Source organism: Aotus nancymaae, unplaced genomic scaffold (genome assembly GCF_030222135.1).
Source record: "Aotus nancymaae isolate 86718 unplaced genomic scaffold, 86718_ANA_hifiasm-v0.15.2.pri h1tg000057l, whole genome shotgun sequence".
In the NCBI taxonomy this organism is placed as follows: Eukaryota; Metazoa; Chordata; class Mammalia; order Primates; family Aotidae; genus Aotus; species Aotus nancymaae.
In genome coordinates this window covers 72,619,697-72,645,593 of record NW_026988471.1, presented here as the reverse complement: position 1 = coordinate 72,645,593, position 25,897 = coordinate 72,619,697, and the positions used below count along the sequence as shown (strand labels likewise).

At 46.9% G+C, this 25,897-nt stretch overlaps 2 protein-coding genes across 3 annotated transcripts; one reads left to right on the top strand and one right to left on the bottom strand.

Annotated features, from left to right (window-relative positions):
• Positions 1–1,225: 1,225 nt before the first annotated feature.
• On the bottom strand, positions 1,226–19,021 carry CCT7 (chaperonin containing TCP1 subunit 7). Of its 2 annotated transcripts, XM_021670737.2 has the most exons (13): positions 18,912–18,991; positions 17,702–17,759; positions 13,131–13,284; positions 12,079–12,185; positions 8,771–8,896; positions 7,933–7,985; positions 7,274–7,445; positions 5,978–6,142; positions 4,724–4,912; positions 3,992–4,089; positions 3,503–3,635; positions 2,514–2,720; positions 1,226–1,593 (listed from the first exon to the last, which is right to left on the bottom strand). In XM_021670737.2, exons 3-13 carry the CDS (start codon positions 13,156–13,158, stop codon positions 1,372–1,374), a joined length of 1,500 nt encoding a protein of 499 aa, XP_021526412.1. In that variant the 5' UTR covers positions 13,159–13,284; positions 17,702–17,759; positions 18,912–18,991; the 3' UTR covers positions 1,226–1,371. The 2 variants fall into 2 exon arrangements, with proteins under 2 accessions (XP_021526412.1, XP_012331067.1); XM_012475644.2 differs by lacking the exon at positions 17,702–17,759 and having other exon boundaries at positions 18,912–19,021.
• A 1,023-nt stretch (positions 19,022–20,044) lies between these two features.
• On the top strand, positions 20,045–25,462 carry PRADC1 (protease associated domain containing 1). Its single transcript, XM_012475646.3, has 5 exons — positions 20,045–20,186; positions 23,259–23,359; positions 23,888–23,997; positions 24,500–24,667; positions 24,894–25,462. Exons 1-5 carry the CDS (start codon positions 20,120–20,122, stop codon positions 25,012–25,014), a joined length of 567 nt encoding a protein of 188 aa, XP_012331069.2. The 5' UTR covers positions 20,045–20,119; the 3' UTR covers positions 25,015–25,462.
• The last annotated feature ends 435 nt before the right edge of the window (positions 25,463–25,897 follow it).

The window sequence follows — 25,897 nt, the reverse complement described above, 5'->3', positions numbered from 1 at the left end:
CTGCAGAAAAGCCACCTAGGTTACTGCCCTGCCACAGCTCAACCCCGCTTTCAGTGTGTACATCCAGAGGAAATGCCTTGGGACACATTATTTCTGACTCTCAGCTGGGAGAGACTGTCTTCATGGGCAAACCCAGCAGTAGTACAACAGGGCAGCAGGCACTGCCCAGTCCTCCCTGGCTTGGCTGCCTCCTCAGGAGGCTCTGGCCAGCCAATCAGGCTTTGACTGGAGGACACCAAGTTGCCATCATGGTCTGGCCTTGATTTTCCCATTTTACAAAATGCCCTTGTGCCCCTGACTTGATTCCTAGGGTCCTGAAATATTTAAAACCAGAAAAAAGAATAGGTGTTTTAGGCTTAAACTGTGTCTCTAACATCAAGTAAAATGAATATTTAACTCTCACTACCTTTGAGCCAGCTACTCTTACCCTGTCAGACAGGTAGAATAGCAGAGGCTCAGAAAAATTAGTCTACCCAAAGACCATCAAGTTAGGAGGAAAGCCAGACTCCAAAGCCTGGACCTAAGTGCTTCTGAGTCCATCTAACCAGGAGTAGCTAGGTTCAGAGAATTTTTTTTAAAAATCACTTTCCAGTTTTAGCTAGCAAGTCTCAATGGCTGACAGTGACATCATTTACCTCCAACTTTAACAGTGACCAACTACAGCTGGGTGTAGGCCAGCTATCAGGACCAGTGAAAACAAGGAGGATGTTAGATACTGCTGGATTTAGGCATTCCAAACTCTCATTGGCCACAAGAAAGCAGAAAGACCAAGATCCCTGGGGGCTAAACTGAGAAGACCAGGTGGGTGCTTTCAGTCATCTCAGTGGACTTCCAAGGGATCACCAGAGTTTAAAGAGCATGAGGCCTCCCTAAAACACCCTTCTCAGTCTTGAATAAGAGGGAACAAAAGACTAAACCAAAAGAATATGGAGGTAGAAGGGGCAGACAAGGTAATGTAACCCATTTACTCAAACCAGAGAAACCCTGGGAGCGGTACCTGACTAGGCCAAGGCTAAATAAGAGGATGCCGGAAAGCAACTCCGTATCGTCCAGCCACTTCTGGAACGAAGAATGCAACCATAGTCAAACTTCCAGACAGGCCACTCTAGTGCAGCTCACCCCAGGATGCTCTTGTCTCCCTGCTGGACAAGTGCATGCAAAGCTAAAATTCTGAGCTACAGCCAGACACTTATAAGTACTGTGCCAAAATAATTTACAAAGTTAATCCTAAGTCTGACATTTTATTTAAATAGCCTCCAGTGAGAAGAGAGTGGGCCAATTACTACCCCTTCATTGCAAAATCATGTAACCAAACCAAGGAGAGTAAGTGCACCCAGCAGCCAGCCAGTCATGTGATGAGTGAGATGCCTCTCAGTGGGGGCGGCCACGACCACGGCCCCGGCCAGCTGCTGGGGGAGCATCCACAGTCGAGCGAGGGTTCTTGATGGTTTCATCTACAGACACGATCAGGCACGCAGCCTCAGAGGCTGCTGTCAGGGCATTGATCCGCACCATAGCTGGCTCCCACACGAAAGCCTCAAAGTTGTCAGCAATGTCCTCGTTGTTGATATCTACCCCATACCATGTGCCTCCCTGAAAGAGTAGAAAAGAAAGGAAGTAATATGGAACTGCACTCAACTTTCCTCTTGTAAACTGGTACTCCAAAAGACACTGCTAGGAACCCTCAGATTGTCTGAACTTGGTGGCATTTCCCCGAAGAGTACTGCATCTTCCTGTGGCAGCATGTCAGGAACCTGGGGACACCCCTACTCCTGCCAACTCCTCCCTTTAACCCTGGACATACCACATCAGACCTCTGGGATCTCCTCCCAGGCAAGCTGTTGTGTTTTGGGGTGGCCCCATCCTCAGGTCACCTGAGGACTATACACATATCAAACAATGAGATCTCAAGATAAACGAGAATAACAAAACTACTATGAAATCTCTCATCTCACTGCTTCAATTAAGCCCAATTTTATAGATGAAGAAAGGGAGACACAGAGGTAAAGTGACTTCAAGCAAAAGTCCTAATACAAGCCAGAAGCAGGGTCATTCGCTAGGTGCTGAGCACTTAACAAACCTATCTATTTAATAAATGGAGAAGTTAAACTCTCAGAAAGGTTGAAGTAACTAGTCCAGGGTCACACTTAGTGGTGAAGCCCCAGCAAGGCCACAGGTCAGCAAGGCTCTGGAAAGCTTCACCACCACACTGATAAGCCCACTCCCTGTGGTCAGTGCATGCTTCCAGGAAGGTGCCTGCAGGGTTCCTCCTGTGGTTCCATGAGGAGCAATCATACTCTTGGCAGAAGCAATGAAGAAACCCTGGATCTCCAGCGCTGGCACCATGGCTTTCCCTCTGCCCTCAGAGAAGGCAGTTGGTCAGGCAGACAGGCTGGGTGGAGTTGCAGCCTATCTCCTGGGCCAAGCATGCACAGCTTAAGTAAGCACAGTTCACATTCAGAATCTAGCCCCACCAACCCAAACACTGAACCCTGGGGAGAGAAAGAACCCACCTGGGCATGCCGAGCCCGTAGCTTGTTGAGAATGTTTGTGGCATCAAAGCCGGCATTGTCACACAGCTGGCGTGGGATAATCTCCAAAGCCTTGGCATACGCCCCAATCAACAGCTGCTGTTTTCCAGGAATGGTCCTTGAGTAATCCCGCAGGTACTTGGAGAGCTCCATCTCAATGGCCCCACCACCAGCCACCACTGAATCATTCTGCAGAGATCAGACCACCTCTCAATGTAAGAGAGCCCCTGGTTCAGGCTTCCATACTGAGCCACTCAGCAGGTCCCTTTAGCCCAGAAAGAGTGGTTCTTCATTCCTTCCTCCATCCTAAACCCCAGAAGCCCAGACATGGCCCCTCTCTGGAATATCCCAGCCTGAGCCTTACGGTTTCTATTTTCAAGGTCATCTGCAGCCCAAGGACACTGGAACAATCACAAGAGTATCTGACTACATTAGCTCCACAGTTTGCTAACAAAAACAAGTCTTTTTCTTCTGCTTATTCCGTTGCCCAGGCTAGGGTGCAGTGGTGTGATCACAACTCAATGTAGCCTCCAACTCCTGGGCTCAAAGGATCCTTCCACCTCAGCCTCCCAAGTAGCTGGGACTGACTACAGGCACATGCCACCATGCCTGGCTGATTTTTTTTTTTTTTTTTTTTGTAGAGACAGGGTCTCACTATGTTGCTAAGGCTGGTGTCAAACTCTTGGCCTCCAGACCCTCCCACCTCCGCCTCCTAAAGTGCTAGAATTACAGGTGTGAGCCACCATGCCTGGCTAAAAGAACAAGTCTTAGCTTTCAAGGCAGGATGACCTACTTTTTGAGAAACTGAGGCTCAGTTTCTCTACCATTTGTGGGGCAAATCAGGGCTCACCACACCACCCAGGAAAGGGCAGGTTTTATAGAGAAGGAATCACCACAGAAATCCAAGGTCTGATCAGCTAAGGAGATAGGATAGGGTAGGCTGTGAAGGCAGGAGGCCACCAGCCCAGTACCTTAATGGCTCTCCTGACGATCATGATGGCATCATGCAGGGACCGCTCTGTCTCCTCCATAAACTGCTCAGCACCGCCACGGAGGATGAAGGTGCATGTCTTGGCCTTGGGGCAGCCAGTAAAAAAATTGTACCTATGCCCAGGATTAAACAGTGCACACATGAACTCGTCTGCCACCATCCTGCTGTACTGTCCTCACTGCCAGCCCTCCTAACACTCAGCAGCTGCTCTGACATTTTTCACTCAGACTGCCCAATCCCAACCTTATAGACATTTTCTTGGAAAGGTCTGCAGCTGTACTACTAGGGCATAAAGGATTGCAGAGTTGAAACTTTAGACCTTCCTGTAATGTTATATATATCTGAGCTCTTTATGACCCAAAGGTGAGACTTTGTAAAAAGAACGGTACAAGCTGTATATCACAGCTGAAAGATGGCAGAAGGTCAGACTCAGGCAGGTTTGTGAGCTCAGCCTGGGCCCATGACTCACCTCTCGCCTCCAATCTGGGTTTCTTCAAACACCTGGCATCGACCCAGCACATCTGTTGACAGAGCATTCACACTGGTCTGGATTGAGCCTCCACAGGCCTAGGGAGCAAAGAAGGCAAGATCTAGCAGTGAAGGTTCCCAAGGCCAGGCAGCTTCCTGCCACCTTGTCTCAGAGCCAATTCCCATGCATGCCCCCAGAGCCTCTGCACTGGATAACCCACCCTTTCCCTTGACTTCCAGGCAACCCTTCCCTCTCTCTGAAAGAGGAAAAAACAAAATAGAACTAAAACACATCAAACGGGACAAGTTAAAAGGAGATAGGGACCACTTCGATTCAGCTTATACTCCCACCCCTAAACTAGGGTGACTTTTGGTCCAGCAATTGAACTCAGGAGCAGTACTTTAAATCTAAAAGTATCTTTTGTGTGATGCTTATGAAAGGGAAGAAATTCGGCTGGAAATATCAATATTTGAGCTTCTCCAGCTAATCATAGCACTACTGCTAGGTTCTCTCACAAACCAGATTTCTGGACTTGTTTTGGTTAGACTAAAGCAGTTTGTGCTACTGGGCACACACACATGGAAATGGAGTGCTTCCTAGAAAAAAGAGACTTAAAAGAAAACAGGGCTCAATTCACATGCCAACCTAATAGTGCATTCTTTTATACCAAGGGTCAGTAAAAACCCTTCAGGGCCACAAAGGCCAAGAAGCAGGCTGTGAAAATCTGGTTACCATCATTGTCCTCTTCAGATCCTCCTCAGGTACTCGGCCAGCACAGAACATGTCCCTGTCAGCAAAATACTGGGTGGCCACATCCCCAATGGGGAGTTTGGACAAGACAACTTTGGCTCCAGAATGATAGATCTTCTCTAACTTGTCATAGAGAATGTTCCATTCAGCATCAACAATCGCCTGATAATCCTGGAGACCCAGAAAAGGATGAGAATGCTTTGGGGTGAAAGTTGACATACATGGTCAGGTAAAATATACCCATCTTCCCCCTGCAAATAAAACATCCTGATTTATCTGGGAATTAACAGGGATAAACAGAATAGCCACTCCTCAGTCCAAGCAAACAAGGACCCTGTGAGATGACTTAGGAATCACCTGAAACTCCCTAACACAAAAGCAGAAAGTAACCCCAAGGCTGAGAACCAGAGCTGGTGCTGTCAAGATGTGAGAAACAGTTTAACCTGGCTGAGTTCTAGCCTCTTCTAAGGTGCTGCACTCATGGAGTTCCCAACAGTTAAGAGCCCTTTGGCTGGGCACAGTGACTCATGACTGCCATCACAGAACTTTGGGAGGCCAAGATGGGGGATCACCTGAGGTCAGTAGTTCAAGACCAGCCTGACCAAGATGATGAAACCCCAACTCTACTAAAAATACAAAAAAAATTTAGCTGGCCATAGCGGCACATGCCTGTAATCCCAGCTACCCAGAAGGCTGAGGCAGGAGAATCGCTTGAACCTAGGAGGCGGAGGATGCAGTGAGCTGAGATCACACCACTGCACTCCAGCCTGGGCAACAAAGACAGACTCTATCTCAAAGGAAAAAAAAAAAAAGATTTCTTCCCCAAGAACTGCTCAAAGGTGGGTGACATGGCTACATCCAGAAGTAGCCTGGGTAACAGCAACAATGAGAGCACACCTGTCTCTGCAGCATGAGGTCTAGTCTAGAAGAGGAGGAACTCACACCTGTGCAAACAAGAGGAACCAAAATAGCGGCAGGCTATGTAGCTAGAGAGGCCCTGCCAACCCCCTCCTCAGGGCCAGAGCATATTTCAACAGGTCTTTCCTATCCAAATTTCCTCAGGTCAAGATCACTCAGGGAGAACACAGAGTATGGAAAGAAGTGGGCCTAGTATTTAGACATCAATATTCAGGGGTGCAAGAAGAGAAAGGGACCCATACCAGCCATGAAGACCCAGGGCTCCAGCTCAGAAAGCTGCCCATTTCCATGCCCCCACCAACTGGTGGGCCGACCTACCTCAACTGTGTGGACTCTTATCTCAGCATTATCTTTCTCAGCTTTCAACTCAAGCTCAACATTCAAAAGAGCAATCTTCGGATCGTGGTACTTTTTGGGTTGCATTTCAAACCCAGCATAAGAGAAAGTCTTCTTGAATGCAACACCAGCTACCAGCTGAGAATCCTGTTTTAGAAAAACAAACAATTTAACAGTTTGGTATTAACATGAAATCAAATCAAGCTAGTTGTTTGCTGGATAGTGCTTATCCATTCCTGTGAACCCGAGTTAATCATGTCTTTATTTCATTGTTGTAACAAAGTCTTTGTTATCATAAAATCTGAGACAAATCAATTAAAAAAAAACAACATATTATTTTAGGTATCCTTTTAATATAAGGAAAATCATCTGGTTAGCAGAGGCAAAACATGGTAAAGGCCTACTGGGCTATCCTCCAAAACTGGCGTCTGCAGCACTAGCCAATGGATAATGCTATACGTGTTTACATAAACGTGCCAGAAGAGGAGCCAGCTGTTTACGAATATGGTATAAGCAGTGCGATGCTACCCTCTCTATTCTATGCCCCAACTCCCAAATCTCAAGTCTCCTCCTGCACACCTCCACGTATGTATTTAACGAATGTAGGACAATCTGGGGAAAACACAAGTGTGGGTTAGAGTCCCTGGCTTTCTTGCCAGATGAGATTATTAGTTCTGATTTCTAGTTTAGTGGATGCCAATCTAATCTCAAGCATTTATGGAAGCAGGAAGGCCCAAGAGAAAATAAAAAATTGCTACTAAAGCAGTTTACACACAAAGATACACACAAACTAGCAGTGGCTGCATATGGGGCAGGGGTAGTTCATGAAACACTTTTTAACTTTAGGCCCCTTCACAGTTTGAAATATGTATATCTATTCAAGATGAATGAAAGAAGGGAGAGCTTAACAATATCACTTAGGAGAAAACAGTGAACTGAAAAATCCCTCACAGTTGTATTAATTGGGAGGTCATTGATAATTTACTTGAGCTCGTCGTACTACCTACCTCCCCACCACCCACTGACAAAGAGAACCTGGGATTCTGAAAATCATCAGTCCCATTTTCTATTCTGCTAACAAATAATATCCACACAGGTTACCAAGTTTATCTACAGTCGCAGCCTGTAATGGCAGTATGGGAAGTACAATGTAAGTCTAACTTCCTGCCTAACATGCATTCTCTTTACTCCTGTAATAAGTACCCTTCCGCCATATGAAGCTGCCTGAAGGGTCAATATGAAAGCAAGAACTGTCTAGGAAGGCCACAGCAGGCTTACCTCAAGGGCTCCACCCTGTACCTTCTTGATTCCAATCATTTTAAGCTGCAGCAAATCATCAAGCATCATCACTGCATCCACCACCATCTTAGCAAAGAAGGCTTTCTGCTGGGAGATCAGCTTGGAGCTCAGAGCAGTCATGGCACACTTCTCCAGCAGCTTCCTCTGCTCCCTGGGACACAAGGGCAGAATCTGCATCAGGTCTTGAAAACCTAACCCCTCTTATCTGATTATATTACAATGTGGAGGTAGTTCCCTTCCAGTCTCTAAACTCAGCCCCCTCCAACTTCACCTTCTGTATCTTTAGGGCAGATTATTAGTGACAGATGGTGACTTCAGTCAAAGATCTCATATATGTCAGCTTTTAAACTACCGTCGACAGCTTCTTTTGTGCTCTGCAGGCTGAGGCACAGCCAAGGGTCTGGCATGAGCCAAATAGCCCCAGGCACATATTGGGATTGCAGCATGCTTCTGCATCCAATTTGGCCACAGGAAGTCAGTCAAGGTTCTGACAAAGGCCTGGTGCGGTGGCTCATACCTGTAATCCAAGCACTTTAGGAGGTGGAGGTAGGAGATCACTTGAGCCCAGGAGTTCAAGACCAGCCTGGGCAATAAGAGACTTGTCTCTTTAAAAAAAAAAATGCCCACTACAGACTTACACTTTATCTGCCTTCTTCACAGTCACAGCAATCTCTTTGATCTTGTTAACTGCCTGCCAAGAACAAAAGGTGAATGAGTCTTTCATGCTAAAGACAAACTGCTGAAGTGAACCCCAATCTCTCATTAGTCCTGAGTCTACTTACTCCCAAATCCTAAGCATTTCTACTCTACAGCTGAAACAACACTTCTAGGTCTTGTAACTGCTCAGAAAAATGTAAACCTCTATAGTTCAGAAAATTCCAAAAGTCAGAAATGTTGAGTGGGTATATAGTTCTGAAGAATCAGGGTGCTTCCAAGATTTCACTCCGGGTCTGCAGTTAACACACTATAACAAATGAGTGGAAACAGCTGTGACACAAGATTAAGCCAAACCTAGTTTACTAAAAATACCTATGAAAAATTCTAGCACTTTATATATTAGTTACATATAAAATACACATACAAATATATAAACTTTTTATCTTTTCCAAAATACTCCTCATATATTATTTCATTTTAAGGTCACCACTCAAAATAGAGATAGCAATGAGAGAAAGTAAGGCCTAGAGAGAGTAAATAATTTGCCCCAGATCACAAATGACGGTTAGAGGACAAATAATAGCTAGGCTCAATATGCACCATGAGGTACTTGACAAAAACAAAAACTAGACCTTACTTACTAAGAAACATCATAGTCTACCAGGCTAACTCTAACCTGAGGCTTAATGAGGTTAAGTAATACAACTCATCAAATAGCTACAGAATGGTAGAACTGAGATTACTAAGGAGACATCAGAAAATGTCTAAAATACCCTGTTCCCCAGTCCCTCCACACTCCAGGAAAGAGTACAGCCATACCAGCTGGGTGGCTGTGCGGAAAGCTCGAATGATGATCTGGGGGTGTAAACCTTCCTCCACATACGGTTTCACCTGCTTCAGAAACTCTGCAGCCAGCAAGGTCACTGAGGTGGTGCCATCACCCACCTGGAAGATAATGACAGGAAAAACACGTTTCCTGATGTTCAAGGAATAAAGCCCTGAAACTCCATTTTCAGGTATGCTACCCATTTAAATTGAGTATTGTTTAAATGGATGTCAAGCTTTTTCTGGAAGCACAGGTTTTTGCAACAAGTAGAAAGAAGGTAATGGTAGTTAGATACTCATCACATCAAATAGTCCTGGGCTACAAAATTAATTCCCCAGAAAGCCCCATTCTCTAAAGAGGGCTGATATGGACAATCAAATTTTTTCAGGGTATAAAATGAGACAAATTAATTAAATGAGAACTTACCTGTTATGTACAAGGCATTGTGATGAATAAGACAGTCCTTGTCATGCTTATAATACAATGTTTACAAAATAATCATGGTACCAAGAAGCATGAGATAAACATTCTTTAAGAATTAAAAAGTGGCTGGGCGAGGTGGCTCATGCCTGTAATCCCAGCACTTTGGGAGGCCGAGGCGGGCGGATCACCTGAGGTCAGGCGTTTAAGACCAGCCTGGCCAACATGGTGAAACCCTGTCTCAAAAAAAAAAAAAAAAAAAGCAGCAGTAAAAAGTGAGGCCAGGCACAGTGGCTCACGCCTGTAATCCCAGAACTTTGGGAGGTCAAGGTGGGTGGATCAAGAGGTCAGGAGTTTGAGACCAGCCTTGTCAACATTGTGAAACCCCATCTCTACTAAAGATACAAAAAATTAGCCAGGCATGGTGGCACACACCTGTAATCCCAGCTATTTGGGAGGCTGAGGCAGGAGAATCGCTTGAACCCAGGAGATAGAGGTTGCATTGAGCTAGTATCGTGCCATTGCACTCCAGCCTGGGCAACAGGCGAGACTCTGTCTGAAAAAAAAAGAAGCAAAAAGTGGCTGGAGCAGTGGCTAATGCCTGTAATCCCAGCACTTTGGGAGGCTGAGGCAGGCGGATCATCTGAGATCAGAAGTCCAAGACCAGCCTGGACAACATGGTGAAACCCCCACCTCTACTAAAAATTAAAAAAAAAAAAAAAATAGCTGGGCATGGTGGCAGGCACCTGCAATCCCAGCTACTCGGGAGGCTGAAGCAGAAGAATCACTTGAACCCGGGAGGCGGAGGTTGCAGTGAGCCAATATCACACCACACGCCACAGCACTCCAGCCTGGGCAACAGAGACTCTGTCTCCAAAAAAAAAAAAGGAGCAAAAGGTACTGCAGGAGTTTCTTTTCTTTCTTTTTTTTTAAATAGAGACAGAGTCTTACTATGTTGTCTAGACTGGTCTTAAACTCCTGGCCTCAAGCAATCCTCCCACCCTGGCCTCTTATTAAAGTGCTAGGGTTATAGGTGTGAGCTACATCTGGCCAGTTTAAAAAAAGGTAATTTTCAGCCAAATTGCACTAAAACAAACCTCGTAGGATCAGCCAAAGCTCTTTATATTTCAAAAAGTATTAGAAGGCCAGATGCGGTGGCTCATGCCTGTAATCCCAGCACTTTGGGAGGTCTGAGGTCAGGTGTTCGAGGCCAGCCTGGCCAATGTGATGAAATCCCAACTCTACTAAAAATACAGAAATTAGCCAGGCGTGGTGGCAGGCGCCTGTAATCTCAGCTACTCGGGAGGTGGAAGCAGGAGAATTACTTGAACCCAAGAGGCAGAGGAGACTGCAGTGAACTGAGATGACGCTATTGTACTACAGCCTGGGTGACAAGAATGAAACCCCCTCTCAAAAAAAAAAACCTATTAGGAATAAGCAGATTACTAGTTTGCTAATCTTTTTTAGATGGTGTTTTGCTGTGATGGGATCCAAATCCTATTTAATGAGGGTGAAAACTTTCAAGAAAATTGGATAACCTCTAAACTGGAAGAAATTTATTTTGGTAGAGATTGGGTCTTGCTGTATTGCCCAGGCTGATCTTGAACTTCTGGACTAAAGCAATCCTCCTACCTTGGCCTCCTAAAGTGATGAGATACAGGCATGAGTCACGATGCTCAGCACAGAAATTTATTTTTAACTCCACGTATTATGTTCACTGTGTAAGGTAAGACAGTCTCAAGGAGCAAAAAAAGGTTCCTGTAGAGAAGGGTTTAAGCAGCCAGATTTCTGGACAAAAAGGCATCATTCCCTTGTTGAAGACAAAAACAAATCAAATCCAGACTCTTCTCACTTTTTATATATGCTATCCTGTTTTATAGGCTAGTGGGTCCTAATAAACCTTTTAATATAACTTCAGGATATATCTGTAGTATACATATTTTGCAGTACTCTAAAATACAAAACCTGCCTGTCAACACATTTATTAATACTCCAGTGTTTTATTTTTAAAAGACAGATTGGCTAATGCCATGAATTTTACACTTAAAAATCATTATAAGGATAAATTTTACATATATTTTACCATCAGTTAAAAATAAAAAGCCTGGTGTGGTGGGGAATGCCGGTAGTTCCAATGACTAAGGAAGCTGAGGCAAGAAGAGGCTTGAGCCCAAGAGTTCAAGGCCAACCTGAGCAACATAGTAAGACCCTATCTCTTAAACAAAAGGCAGATTGGAAGCCTTAGTTAACAGCCCCATTTTTATAACAGATGAGAGGTCAAACTATTTAACCTAGCAACTCACACAAATGACAGTACACAAGCTGTTAAGATCTCAGGCAGGCTGGGCGCGGTGGCTCAAGCCTGTAATCCCAACACTTTGGGAGGCTGAGGCGGGTGGATCATGAGGTCAACAGATCGAGACCATCTTGGTCAACATGGTGAAACCCCGTCTCTACTAAATACAAAAAATTAGCTGGGCATGGTGGCACATGCCTGTAATCCCAGCTACTCAGGAGGCTGAGGCAGGAGAATTGCCTGAACCCAGGAGGCGGAGGTTGCGGTGAGCCGAGATCGCGCCATTGCACTCCAGCCTGGGTAACAAGAGCGAAACTCCGTCTCAAAAAAAAAAAAAAGATCTCAGGCAGTAGACTTGTATTTAAAGACTGTTGCCACTGACCAATGTATTAATGGATATGAAAAGCTAGATGTAATGAAACAGTATGAATTTTAAAAGACTATTAATTCTAAATACTTTTATAAGCATGTATTACTTATAAAATTAAAATTTTATATATGTAATAAAATAAAAATTTAAGAGAGGAGAACTAAGGAGCAAGCATGTGTTTCAACCTCCATTTAAACACATGACTATTTTCCTACCTCAGCATCTTGGGATTTGGCAATGTCCACCAAAGTCTTTGCTGCAGGATGGACAACATCAAGAAGTTTCAGAATTGTGGCCCCATCATTAGAAATTGTTGCTTTGCCTTAAAAGAAACAAACACAAATGTAAAGCCCCTTTCTTAAATGCTGTCTTCTAGTTGAACCTAGAGCCCATGTACACTTTACTGGGATGGGGCAGAGGGGATCACAGCAGGGCTTAAGGGAAAGGATACCAATCTGGTCTTTTTATACAGAATTAGCTCTGTACACAAAAGGTCTAAAATTGGGCCAGGCGCGGTGGCTCACGCCTATAATCCCAGCACTTTGAGAGGCCGAGATAGGTAGATCACGAGGTCAAGAGATCGAGACCATCCTGATCAACATGGTGAAACCCCGTCTCTACTAAAAATACAAAAATTAGCTGGGCATGGTGGCGCACGCCTGTAGTCCCAGCTACTCAGGAGGCTGAGGCAGGATAATTGCTTGAATCCAGGAGATGGAGGGTGTGGTGAGCCGAGATTGCGCCATTGCACTCCAGCCTGGGTAACAAGAGCAAAATTCCGTCTCAAAAAAAAAAAAAAAACAAAAGGTCTAAAATCACAAGCTTTTGAAGACCATAGACTCCCAATTTTCCTTGAAGAGCAATACAGCTCAACTGGATACAGAAAATATTTTTTAAATAAAAGTAACCATACATTCTTACCACAGTTGATACTCTCACACATCAATTAATATACCAAGGTATAAAGAAGAATTTTCTTGTCTTGATAACAATGGAAGTGACCATAAGAACCTCCAGATGGTTCTATTTCATGTTACTAGGCCATGTCTCCCTATAAGGCAACAGGCTCCTGAGCCTAGGTTCTCTCATATATTCCCACACAGGCTCAGCAGTCAAAACAATATAAGAAATGGAACTGCTTCAGAGTGAGTCATCTTTCAATGATCTTAAAAGCAGTGGGATTTCTGATGCCAAGCTATACTAGTCCCAAATACGCCGCAGGAGCCTCCTCTCCTGCACATAAGCCTGAGGAACTCTGTAGACTTACCTCTGCCATCCACAATAAGCTTGTCCATGCCACGAGGACCCAAGGTGGTTCTTACAGCCTCAGCAATCACCTGGCAGGCACTGATGTTACTCACAAGCTGGGGGATGCCTTGGGAGCTATCAGTCCCCTCTTTCAACAGGATAACTGGTGTGGGCTAGAAAAGAAAGAGAAATTAACTGCTTTTAATACTCATCTATTATAATGAGACTGGCAGGGGGAAGAGGAAAATTCTCCCATCTCTCCCTTAACAGAATTATCTAGAGGTCTTTTTAAACCCATTCCCCCAACTGTCTACCACATGCATTCCCCCACCAGCCTCTACCTCCAGAGACACTATCAAATTTAGCATACACTGCAGGTATGCTAGACAGGAAAATAGTTTGAGAAGCACTGCCCTAGTCTGAAAGAACAAATCATGAGTTCTCTAATGCCCAGCTAAATGACCATGGCCTTTTCAACTTCTGACCTCACTCCCTGTGCTGAGCAATTAGGTCACAACTCAGGAGGAAGAGGCAGACCCTGCTAAGTGTTCATCTCACAGCAAAACATCCACTTGTCTGTGTTACAGCTCAATCTTAGAGAAGCAGATGGGGCACTGATGCAAAATGCAAGATGCCAAGAGCTTGAGGTGTTGTCCTAGAGATGCCTAGGCAGTCAGTAATGTTCAGCTGGAGTGCAGGAAAACAGGCAGAGAAACAAACAGCACCTTCGCCTTGTTTTGAAAAATAATGGCAAATCTAATTCATACAACGTTTCCATCTCTCATGCTAGCTCAATAAAGCTTCTGTGTGACTACTTTCCAATCAGATATCCCAAAGAAGTTTTTCTCTTTCTATATTGCATTGGTCTCCAGAACATTCCTATCCCTGTAAGGGCTTCATTAGCAGACCTGCTTTAGAAAATCTGAGAAACAGGGATACTTGCTTGTTTTAAAGGGTCTGGTCAGATATCTTTGCTCCAGTGACCATTATTCGCACAGAGTAATTTCTCAGCTTAGCAAATCAGGGTACTTTCTCTCTGCATTCAAATCTGAGCCTTCAGAGATGAGTCCACTAACTATATCCAGTCTTCTCATGTGATTCTAATTTTGCGTGTGACACAGAATGTAGTAAGGATAAATACTATTTCAAAACTTTTATTGTGTTATTAAATTTGTTGCTAGACTATAAAAATTTATTTCTTACTGTGGAATGCAATAAAAAGTTTGAAAGCCATTGCCTAGTCCTTAGAGGTACATGAAATGTCTGGCCAAGAAAGGCACAGGAAAGCACAGGGCTGTCCCAGTCTAACAATGAGGAGTGAGGAATTCCTGCCAAAGACTAACCACCCATGAGGCTGATCCCTTATTAGCTGGTCAATTCCTTAAAAAGCTCAACTCTTTTAGCCAGTGCAGCTGGAGGGTAGAAAGCAAGAGGAAGACTGGAATAAAGCTGAAGAGGTAGGCTGGAACCAGATCACATACACACTTGTAGACACACTTGGTGAGGAGTTCAGATTTCATTCCTACAAAGGAAAGCCCTGGGAAGCTTTCAGCAGAGGAATGGCTTACTGTGATTCACATAAGAACAAAAACGACTGTAAAAAAAAAAGAGGATCACTGGAGCTCATGGAGTTCAAGACCAGCCTGGGGAACATGGCAACACCCTGTCTCTACAAAAAGAAAATGAAAGATATCCAATAAACTCTATGGAATAAGAGAGTGGGGGAAATTTATCATTCATTTTATATATATAGATATAGATATAGATATACACATATACACACACATACACACACAAACACACACACATATATTTTGTTTGTTTATAGAGACCTTCAAAGCTACTGCAAATTAATCATTATATATTTTTTATATTTCTAAGAGACAGGGTCTTGCTCTACCACCCACACTGGAGTGCAGTGGTGAGATCATAGCTTCCAATAAGCTCAAGCCTCCTAAGGAGCTGGGCCCCAAGGCATGTGCTACCACACATGGCTATTTTTTTTTATTTTTGTAGAGATGGGGGTCTCACCATGTTGCCCAGGCTGGTCTGGCCTCAAACAATCCCCCTGTCTCAGACTCCTAAAGCACTAAGATTACAGGCATGAGGCACCACGCCGGGCCCTGATTAAATTTTTTAAAATGCTTGTCAAATAATCATACATTACTCATTTTATTTTTTAATTTAAAAAAGAATGCTTGTCCTTGGCCAGGCGCAGTGGCTCACGCCTGTAATTCCAGCACTTTGGGAGGCCGAGGCAGGCGGATCACAAGGTCAAGAGATGGAGACCATCCAGGCCAACATGGTGAAACCCCATCTCTACTAAAAAACACAAAAAATTAGCTGGGCGTGGTGAGGCGCACCTGTAGTTCCAGCTACTCAGGAGGCTGAGGCAGGAGAATTGCTTGAACCTGGGAGGCGGAGGTTGCAGCGAGCCAAGATCACACCATTGCACTCCAGCCTGGCGCCTGGTGACAGAGTGAGACTCTGTCTCCAAAAAGAAAAAAAGAATGCTTGTCATGTAAACCTGTACATTTGGGGTCAGACATCAACTGAAGAAAAAATTCCTTCCTTTTGCTGGCATGTACCAGCTCTGGTAGCAAGAAATGGCTTCTCTATACTTCCAGCATTCTTTCTGGTCCTTCAGCTAGCCCAGTCCCTGGCACCTTCTGCAAGGGAAAGATGTATGTCCTGAAAGGCCCCACCATCTCCCAGTCCTGCTAAATCATTCCTTATGGCAGCCCCAAGTCCTCTCTGGTCCACCCCTGCCATGGATGAAGTCTTACACTTTAAATCAAAAAGCAGCGTGAGTCTTAACCACTTCCTATCACCTTCAACAGGTTCTTTCACCTCCGTAACAGGTTAACTTATCCAATGCTTTTGTACACTTCTCACCTCAACCTGCAAAGTGTACCCGCATTTAAAATAGCCACTCTGCCATCTTACACCAAAACCACTTTCTTACCACCAGGCCAGCAATTCCTCAGAGCTCAATTCTTCTAAGAAGTTTTCTCTACAGCAAAAACAGGGACATCCAAACAGGGAATCCTATAACTTTCTCTTCATTTCCCCTTGCTCACAACTTTTGTATCACCATCTATCTTAAGTATAAGCTTTCCAAAGACAAGGACCAGAATAACCTTAATCTGAAGAGTGTCAAGATTTGGCCACACATGAAGCAATATTCAGCAGCTTTTGGGGCTGAAAATCCAACTGCTACTTGAAAGTGCTTGACAGCACTGGCTTCTTGACTTTTGCGGGGGAAAAGCACTAGCAGTACAGTAACACTAAATTTACTCAGAGTTCTTAAGTACAAAGCAAGAAGAGCTTGGAAGCAGCTGACCGCAGATTCCCCAGGTTCCCTATGCTTTGTAGGCCCTGCAGAAATGGCAGGCTGGGTAGAGGAAAGTGTCTATGGGGTGGAAAAAGTGGCAAAGCTGGACTGAGTCAAGCCAAGGCAGGCAGGATAGGTTCTCTTCTAACAGTTCCCCAGCAGCAGGCACTGTATGGAAAGTCCAGCTTCTGTCCCTTAGTTACTTTCAACCTCACTCCTTTTTTTATTCCTCTAATAAATAAGAAACAAGTCCAGGCGTGGTGACTCATGCCTGTAATTACAGCACTTTGGTAGGCCAAGGTGGATGAATCACAAGGTCAGGTGTTCGAGACCAGCCTGGCCGACATGGTGAAACCCCGTCTCTATTAAAAATACAAAGATTAGCCAGGCGTGCAAGTGCACACCTGTAATCCCAGCTACTAGGGAGGCTGAGGCAGGAGAATCGCTTGAACCCGGGAGGCAGAGGTTGCAGTGAGCAGAGATCATGCCACTGCACTTCGGCCTGGGCGATAGAGCAAGACTCTGTCTTGCGAGAAGGGGAAAAAAAAAAGAAAAGAAACAAAAGCAGACTCCAGTAGAAGGTTTAGGAATTTCAGCTTAATGATCTTCATCTTCATCCTACTTTAAAACTTTCACTAAGCATTATTAAGCTTAATGGTTTACAAAACAAGAACAAGTGTGTATATGCAGAGGCACACAGCGCTGACCACCACAAAGGCAAGGACATACATTTTATACAAGTTGTACCAACTTCACAGGACTGAGGGGAGGGGACTTTTTCACTTCTCTTTCGATCACAGAAGGACATCAGGGGACAATGAATACAGGAAGACTCTTGGAGATAGAAGTTTCACATTCCAAAAACAGGGAGGAGATATAAAGAGCCAATACATCAGGGAAACACGTCAATCTGACAGAGGAGCGGTCAGTTCAGGGAAAAGCCAAGCGTGGTAATATAAAGCCCCTTGGTAAGTTTTATCACGGCACAGAGAATGGCGGTTCTGATCCCCAGCTGTGTGAATGTCAACCAAAGCTCTCATGGAAGCCTTGGCAGCAGGATGGACTCATTACAGAGATGAAAGGAAGCAAACCACCACCTTGCTGCTAACATTTGCTGAGTGCTTACTATCTGCTAGGCACACTGACAAACTGAGAATAAGAAATTAAATAACATGCTCAAAGTCACACAGCTACTAAGTGGCAGAGCTAAGTTACAACCTAGGCATTCAGTGTAGCTCCAGAGCCCTTACTCTCACCTGCTATACTATGCTGCCTCTGCACAGAAGATGAAGACGACTTCGAGAATGAGCAATGCTAGAGACACAAAGGGGAGAGGAAGTACAATTAAATGCCAATTTCCTTCTACCTTGGGTATAAGCGGGATTCACAGGGCATTTGGTATAACACCTAAAAGGTGTCAGTCAGCCTCCCTAACAGGACACGGGGAAGAAGCTAAGAGGAAGCAGGAAAAGAACAGCAGATTGGGTCGGATAGGTCGAAATGAATAAATGAACTGTCAAGTGCACAGAAAGTATCTCAGTCAAGGTTTTGCCATCAAACACCTCCTCGGAAGCTGATCCTGCTCAATAACAACCCAGGAGATACCATGAAGGCTTGGGACCCACGGAAAGTATCTGAAGCTCCAGAGAGGGAGAGGAGGGGAGTGGGGAGCAGGGCTACAGGGAGTACTTTAGGTGGCTCCAAGACTCACAGCAACTCCTTCACCCCAAATTTTAAGAAAACGAGACCCAGAGTTAGGTGGCCAACTAGAAAAGCCTTTATAACATCACCGGAGTCCGAGCCTGGGTCTTCGCACCTCCGATACAGTGTCCCCCATCTGCCCTTCCCGCTCTCCTGGCTGAGAGGTACACCTCCGGCAACCATTAGAGCCTGGTACATTCAGTAGGCACTAAAGACGCGTTTATTTAATGACTGAGCGAGTGAATGAATTAAAAGTACTAGGGGAGGCGTCTGCTTCTCTGCAAGTGACCATAGTGAGTCCCTGGGCGGGCACAATGAGGTCCCCAGTGTGCCGCTGCCGATTCTAGGAAGCACACGTCTTCAAGGCTCGCAAATCTCAAGGCAGCTCGAGCTTCCAAGTCTGCCTGCCGACCGCGTAGGCACGCCCGACCTGCACTCGTTTCACGCAAGTCCCGGTCATGCGGGGCTCAAAAAAGGGGTCCCCGACGTGGGTTCGTGAGCCCGAAGCACCCTGGGACTTGTAGTCCCCAACTGGTCCGCCCAGAGACTCCCCTAAAGCCCCAAGCAGCCCTCGCCAACGGCTCCAGAGCCGTGGTCCAGCCAAGCCAGGCTGCGGCGGGCCGGAGTCGCCCATTAAGCTGGGGATCTGGGCGAGGACAGAGGCGGCAAGCAAAAGAGGGTCCTACACAGCGGGCCCCGGCCGAGCGGCGCCGGCCACCGACCAGATGGCAGTGGATGGTGATGGATGCGCAAGACGCCACTCACCATCATTTTGGAAGCTTATTCACCGGCCTGCCACTCTCCCTCTTCTCCGAGACCCGGTCGCCGAGCAACCCACAATGCTCCGCGCAATAGAAATACCCAGAAGCTTGGGCCGGGAGAGGAAGAGAACGGACCACTTCCGCTACTCTATGGTTTGCTACCACCGAGTCGGTGCGGCTAGAAGGGCCTGAGGCTGGGTTTCAGAGGCGCTGTAGTGAGATGTGTTCATTAAAGAGGGGTAGCCGCATTTCAGTCGTGCTTTTGTTTTTGCGGACAGAGGGCCTTTGTTCGTCTCGCATCACCTACTAACCTTAATTCCACCCTCCTCCAAACCCGGACGCCAGACCAAGAAATGCAATAAAGGCAAAAGTGTATCGAACGCCAATTGTGGGACAAGCTGGTGCCAAAGCACTTTAAGTGAGCGATCTCATTTAATCCAAACATCCCGATTGAGTTGGTCCTATTATTAAGGCCAATTTACTCATGGGAGAACAGAGGCTAAGAGGTCAAGCTGCCCAGTGTCACAATTACACAGTCAGTGGCAACGGGGCGAGCGTGGGAAGCTGGCCCCAACGCCCGTTTTCTGGCTTTGCACTGGCCAAAGGTTCCTCGCGGGTAGCGTACGCCAGACCGCGGCCTCAGCGCCTATCCACGGTGAGCACGCAAGCGTCGGTGGCACTGGGCGGAGGACCCCCCTGGCGCAAGATGATGCCTTCCTGGGGAGGAGGGAAGCGGAGCTGGGAGAAGGCTAATCGTTAAACAAGACGGCCTTGGAGTAGGACCGAGATCGCAAGCGCTAATGGCCACGACTATCGACAGTTGAAGCGAGTCCGGCTGCGGGCACGCCTCTAGTGCCAGTCCACCCCGGCCCGCCCACCGCCAGCGAGGACCTAGAGAGTCGAATCCAAACTGAGAAATACTGGGGCGGGGCTGAGGCAAGGGCCGGCTGTAGCTGTTAAGAGTTTAAGCCAATCAGCCCCCGGCTTCACTTCTCTCGACCAATAGGAAGTAGGCTAAGGCGCAGAGGCGGAAAGTGTGGCTACACGAGCAGGCGTCAGAGCCAATCAGCCGTGAGCCTCGTTCCCGTTGTCCAACCAGCGGCGAAAGCGGGTATGTGGGCGGGAGACCGGAGCAGCTGTCAGGCTAAAGTCCGACGAGCTACGCGCGGCGGGGCGGCGAGAGGAGACGCGGCGCGGGGTCGGACCCTGGAGATGGTCCCTGGCGCCGCCAGCTGGTGTTGTCTCGTGCTCTGGCTCCCCGCGTGCGTCGCGGCCCATGGTGAGCAGCAACGGGTGGGGCTGCACTCCAGGGCGGGGCTGCCCCTTCAGCTTGCGCGCGTCTCGGGCTGGGGGCCACGGGTCACCTTGGAGACCCTGCGAGTTCAGAGCAGGGCAGGTCTGGAAACGGGCGGCCGGAGTAAGTGGGTGGTGGTCCAGGGACACAAGGTGGGCACAGCCTGAGGCTGAAGCTCTGAGTCTCAGCTTCCCACGACAAAGCAGGTCTCCTCACTCGTCCCCGCCACCCCTGCCCACTAGCGCCGACCCCGGTGACTTAGGGTGCGATCCCCGGAGGGACAGCTAAGGAAAGATATTACAGGCTGGAGATATGTATGTGAGCATTCTCATGTACAGGAGCATACATTCCTACACGTGGGCACACACGCACAACGCGTTTACACCTACACGAGCACATAAATGTATACATCTACGCATACACTTAAGCACATATGTATACGCACAACTTACATAGATTAGCACGTGCAAAGGCAAGCAAGGGTTGGGGGAGCAGGGAGTGAGTTTGTCGCTAGTCCAGGAAGGCTTTCTGGGGGTGTATTTGTATCTGATGGGGAGTCTCCACTCCCAGGACTGTATAGCTCAGTGCCAAGCCAGGGGAGCTCTACCTGATACCTGTGATTTGGGCGGTAAACAAGGACAGCTAAAGCCATAATCAATCCCAGCCTTGATCACAGTAGTGACTTGGTAGTTTGTCTATTGACCAATGGACTTGTGGCAGCAGTTTTCATCCTTCAACATTGCACAATCTCTCTGGGCTAAGGAAACCAGGGACTCAAGTCCGGTTATAACATTAAACTTTGGTGCTGAGAAGAAGTTCCCATGCCCCAGAAAAATCTAGTTGTCTGGAAATTATCTTCTTCGGTGCTATGGAGCTGGACATAGTTGTTCATTCATTCATTCAGCAAAATTTACAGGGCTACCCCTATATTATAGCCACTATGCGAGGCACTGGGGATTCTGCATTGAATGAAGTTACAAAGTGGAAGAGACAAGTATTTAAAAATGATGAATCCAGGGCAGGTGCAGTGGCTCAGGCCTGTAATCCCAGGCCAAGGTGGGAGGATCACTTGAGCCCTGGCAACAAAGCAAGACCCCATTCCTATTTAAAAAATGAAAAAAAAAAAAAAAAAAAAAATCAGCCTGGATAATATGGCGAAACCCCGTCTCTACTAAAAAATACAAAAAATTGGCCGGGCACAGTGGCTCACGTCTGTAATCCCACCACTTTGGGAGGCTGAGGCAGGCAGATCACAAGGTCAAGAGATCGAGACCATCCTGGCCAACATGGTGAAACTCCTTCTCTACTAAAATACAAAAATTGTCAGGCGCGGTGGCTTACGCCTATAATCCTAGCACTTTGGGAGGCTGAGGTGGGCGGATCACCTGAGGTCAGGAGTTCAAGACCAGCCTGACCAATATGGTGAAACCCCATCTTTAAAAATAAAGAAAATCTTTTAAAAAAGAAAATACAAAAATTAGCTGGGCGTGGTGGTGCGCACGTGTAGTCCCAGCTACTTCAGGAGGCTGAGGCAGGATAATTGCTTGAACCCAGGAGGCAGAGGTTGTAGCAAGCCAAGATCTCACCACTGCACTCCAGCCTGGCATCTGGCAACAGAGCAAGACTGTCTCAAAAAAAAATACAAAAAATTAGCCGGGCATGGTAGCACACATCTGTAGTCTCAGCTACTCTGGAGGCTGAGGCATGAGAATCTCTTGAGCCTGGGAGACAGAAGTTGCAGTGAGGCGAGATCACACCACTGCACTCCAGCCTGGGTGATAAAATGAGACACTGTCTCAAAATAAAAAAAAAAAAAGAAAGAAAAGAAAATTATGAAGGATGTATAATTACAAATTATATTGAAAGTCCTCATTTCTTAAAAAGCACATTTGAATGGATATGGGAGGGCAATCATGAGGCAGAAGCTTTCTCTGAAGAAGTGACATTTAAGCTATTACCTGAAGGATGACTAGGAATGAGTCAGGTAAAAGGGTGGAATAGGGTGGGATGGGAGTAGGAAGCCTTCCAGGCTCAGGGGACAACTTGCAGAAAGACTGAGAGAAGTGAAGAAACTGAAAGGCCAGTGTAGCTTGAACATAGGATGGAGAAGATGAGGTTGGAAGAGTGGCCAGGGGCCAGCGCAGACAGGGTCTTGTTGGCCACAGTTTAAAAAGAGTTTAAATTTTAAATGCAAAGGGCAGTTATTGAAAGGTATTGAAACCCTGGGTAAGGCCTGGCGCGGTGGCTCACGCCTATAATCCCAGCACTTTGGGAGGCCGAGACGGGTGGATCACGAGGTCAAGAGATAGAGACCATCCTGGTCAACAAGGTGAAACCCCGTCTCTACTAAAAATACAAAAATTAGCTGGGCATGGTGGCACATGCCTGTAGTCCCAGCTACTCGGGAGGCTGAGGCAGGAGAATTGCTTGAACCCAGGGGGCGGAGGTTGCGGTGAGCCGAGATCGTGCCATTGCACTCCAGCCTGGGTAACGAGCGAAACTCCGTCTCAGAAAAAAAAAAAAAAACCCTGGGTATGGTGATATGCTCATAATTGCTAAGATGTTTTTGATTTCCGGTTGCTGTTTGGGGAATGGACCTTAGGGAGCAAGAATGGAGGCAGAGAGGCCAGGTAAGAAGCTGAGCTGTCAGGACAAGAGATGATATGGACTAGACTAAGGGGATGGTAGTGGAACCAGAAAGTCAACTTTTAAATTTTAGTGAGAATTGTTTTGTACCCAGGCTACTACATCTCTACCCTGAAACTCCCAGGTCTTCAGAGCAAAAATAAATTAACCCTGGAACACTGTTTTCCTGGCTCACTGTGTAAGCAGCAGCAGCTGATATAAACCTCTGGGGTTACTAATCTGCATCAACTCTATTCTCCCCAGGGCAGAGGCCATCTATCCCTCCACCCCGCCACTAGGGGACCCATTTGGCTGAAGCCAGGACCCTGAGCCCACAATATAGCCAGACCAGCTGAAGACACAGGGTCTGTGATCTGAACCTGAACCAGCTTTTTTCTGGGAGACTTCTTACCTGTACTCTTTACCCTTCAGGCTTCCGTATCCATGATTATTTGTACTTTCAAGTGCTGAGTCCTGGGGACATTCGATACATCTTCACAGCCACACCAGCCAAGGACTTCGGTGGTATCTTTGTAAGTTAAGAGAGACCCCTGATCTCTGATCCTCAACCTCCCTCTCCCCTCACTGAGCTGCAGTGACCCTCTCATCCCACCTGAGTGCTGGGACAGGGAAGGGAGCAAAATCAGCTCTGCCCTCTGTGAGCTGCAGTGCAGAAAGGAAGCTCCTCCAGCTACTCCCTGGTCCTGGGCACCATGGAGGGAGGGACAAGCTGTCTTTTTAGGGTACATTAAATGAAAAGCCAAGAGCACCAGCTTCCTCTGCCAGCTCTACCTCTTAAGGTGTGACTTAAGGCAAGTCACTTCCCCTCTCTGGATCTACAACCAACTCCCTGGCTCATGGAAGGGTAGGGTCGGGTAGGACAACCAGATGGGCCTTTGTGAGGATTAAGTAAAAATGTTTAGCTGTCTGGCAACACAGAAATCACTCCCACATTTCCTTTACACTTTATAAGATGCCAGTAAGATGGGATTGTCAGCCCAGTCCTAAAACAGGTGTGTCTCATTACACTCTCACCTCTTCAAATGTTAAATGTTTTTCAGCACACAAGGTATGAGCAGATTCACCTTGTCCCCGCTGAACCTCCAGAGGCCTGTGGGGAACTCAGCAATGGTTTCTTCATCCAGGACCAGATCGCTCTGGTAGAGAGGGGGTAAGGAGTGGGCAGGCACAGACATGAGGGGTGGGCAGGCATAGGGCAGATTCTGAGATCATTATTGTTGGTAGTGCTTTGAAAACAGCTGTTTTTGAAAATTTCATCTTTTTAAAGGTCTTTCAGAAATGTCTAGCCTGGGCAACATGGCAAAACCCTGTCTGTACAAAAAATACAAAACTTAGCTGGGTATGGTGGCACATGCCTGTGGTCCCAGATTCTCAGGAGGCTGAGGTAGGAGGATTACTTGAGCCCACATTGAGGCTGCAGTAAGCTGAGATCACGTCACTGCACTCCAGGATGGGCAACAGAGCAAAACCCTGTCTCAAGAAAAAAAGAAAAGAAAAATAAATGTATTTGAATTATCCATGCTTTTAACTATTTACTTGAGCCTTTAAAACAAATTCTTCGTAGTCTGTCTTCTATACTCCCAGGGTGATGATCTGGGGAAAGTGGGAGCTAGGACCTGTCTTTTCTTTGGTCTCATCACCACCTCTTCCAGGGGCTGTTCCTTCCTCTCCAAGACTCGAGTGGTCCAGGAGCATGGCGGGCGGGCAGTGATCATTTCTGACAACGCGGTTGACAATGACAGCTTCTACGTGGAGATGATCCAGGACAGTACCCAGCGCACAGCTGACATCCCCGCCCTCTTCCTGCTCGGCCGAGATGGGTGAGGGCTCCTTGCCTCTGGCTTTATCAGCACCAGCTGGGTGCCATGACTTGGGGGAGGTCAGGGGTAATTGCCAGCCCCTTCTTGCAGCCCTCAACTTGGGGTGCTTCAGTTGGAGGGCAAAAAAAGTTCTTGGGCTTGGGAACTCCCAGATTGATGGGGAGAGTGGGGCATGATGGGGGTACCAAGAAAGTGACCATCACCACCTCTCTTCACGCCCTCCCAGCTACATGATCCGCCGCTCCCTGGAACAGCATGGGCTGCCATGGGCCATCATTTCCATCCCAGTCAATGTCACCAGCATCCCCACCTTTGAGCTGCTGCAACCGCCCTGGACCTTCTGGTAGAAGAGTTTGTCCCACAATCCAGCCATAAGTGACTCTGAGCTGGGAAGGGAAAACCCAGGAGTTTTTGCTATTTGGAATTTGGGGATAGCATGTGGGGACAAGTGGAGCCAGGTAGAGGAAAAGGGTTTAGGCATTGCTAGGCTGAAAGAGGGGAGCCATACCACTGGCCTTCCCTTCCCCAGGGCCCCCAAGGGTGTCTCATGCTACAAGAGGAGGCAAGAGACAGGCCCCAGGGCTTCTGGCTAGAGTCTGAAACAAAAGGAGCTGAAGGTAGGTGGCCTGAGAGCCATCTGTAACCTATCACATCTCACCTGGCTCCAGCCTCCCCTACCTAGGGTCTCTGCACAGTGACCTTCACAGCAGATGTTGGACTGGTTTAAAGAGCTGGTGTTTGGGGACTCAAATAACCCTCACTGACTTTTTAGCAATAAAGTTTCTCATCAGGGTTGCAACTGTGTCCTAGAATAAGAGCACATAGGGGTGGGCAGGACCTTCCAATCACTCATCTGGTCCCATACAGTTGTTCTGAGGAAAGGAAACAGGCCCACAGAGGACAGTGACTGGCCCAGGTCATTTTGGACCAGCGCTCAGACTATTAGTCTTAGATCCCAGCACAGCTTCCTGCTGAGAGCCGAGGAAGTCCTGGGAAGCCAGAGTTCAGCCCCTCAGAAGACTCATCTTATAGCCTGGAACTGGGGATCCAAATAGGACCTCAGGGCCAGGCACGGTGGCCCATGCCTGTAATCCCAGCACTTTGGGAGGCCGAGGTGGGAGGATCATTTGAGGCTAAGAGTTCAAGACCAGTCTCAGCAACAACATAACAAGACTCCATCTCAACAAAAAAATTAAAAACTAGCCGAGTGTGGTGGCAAGCCTATAGCCC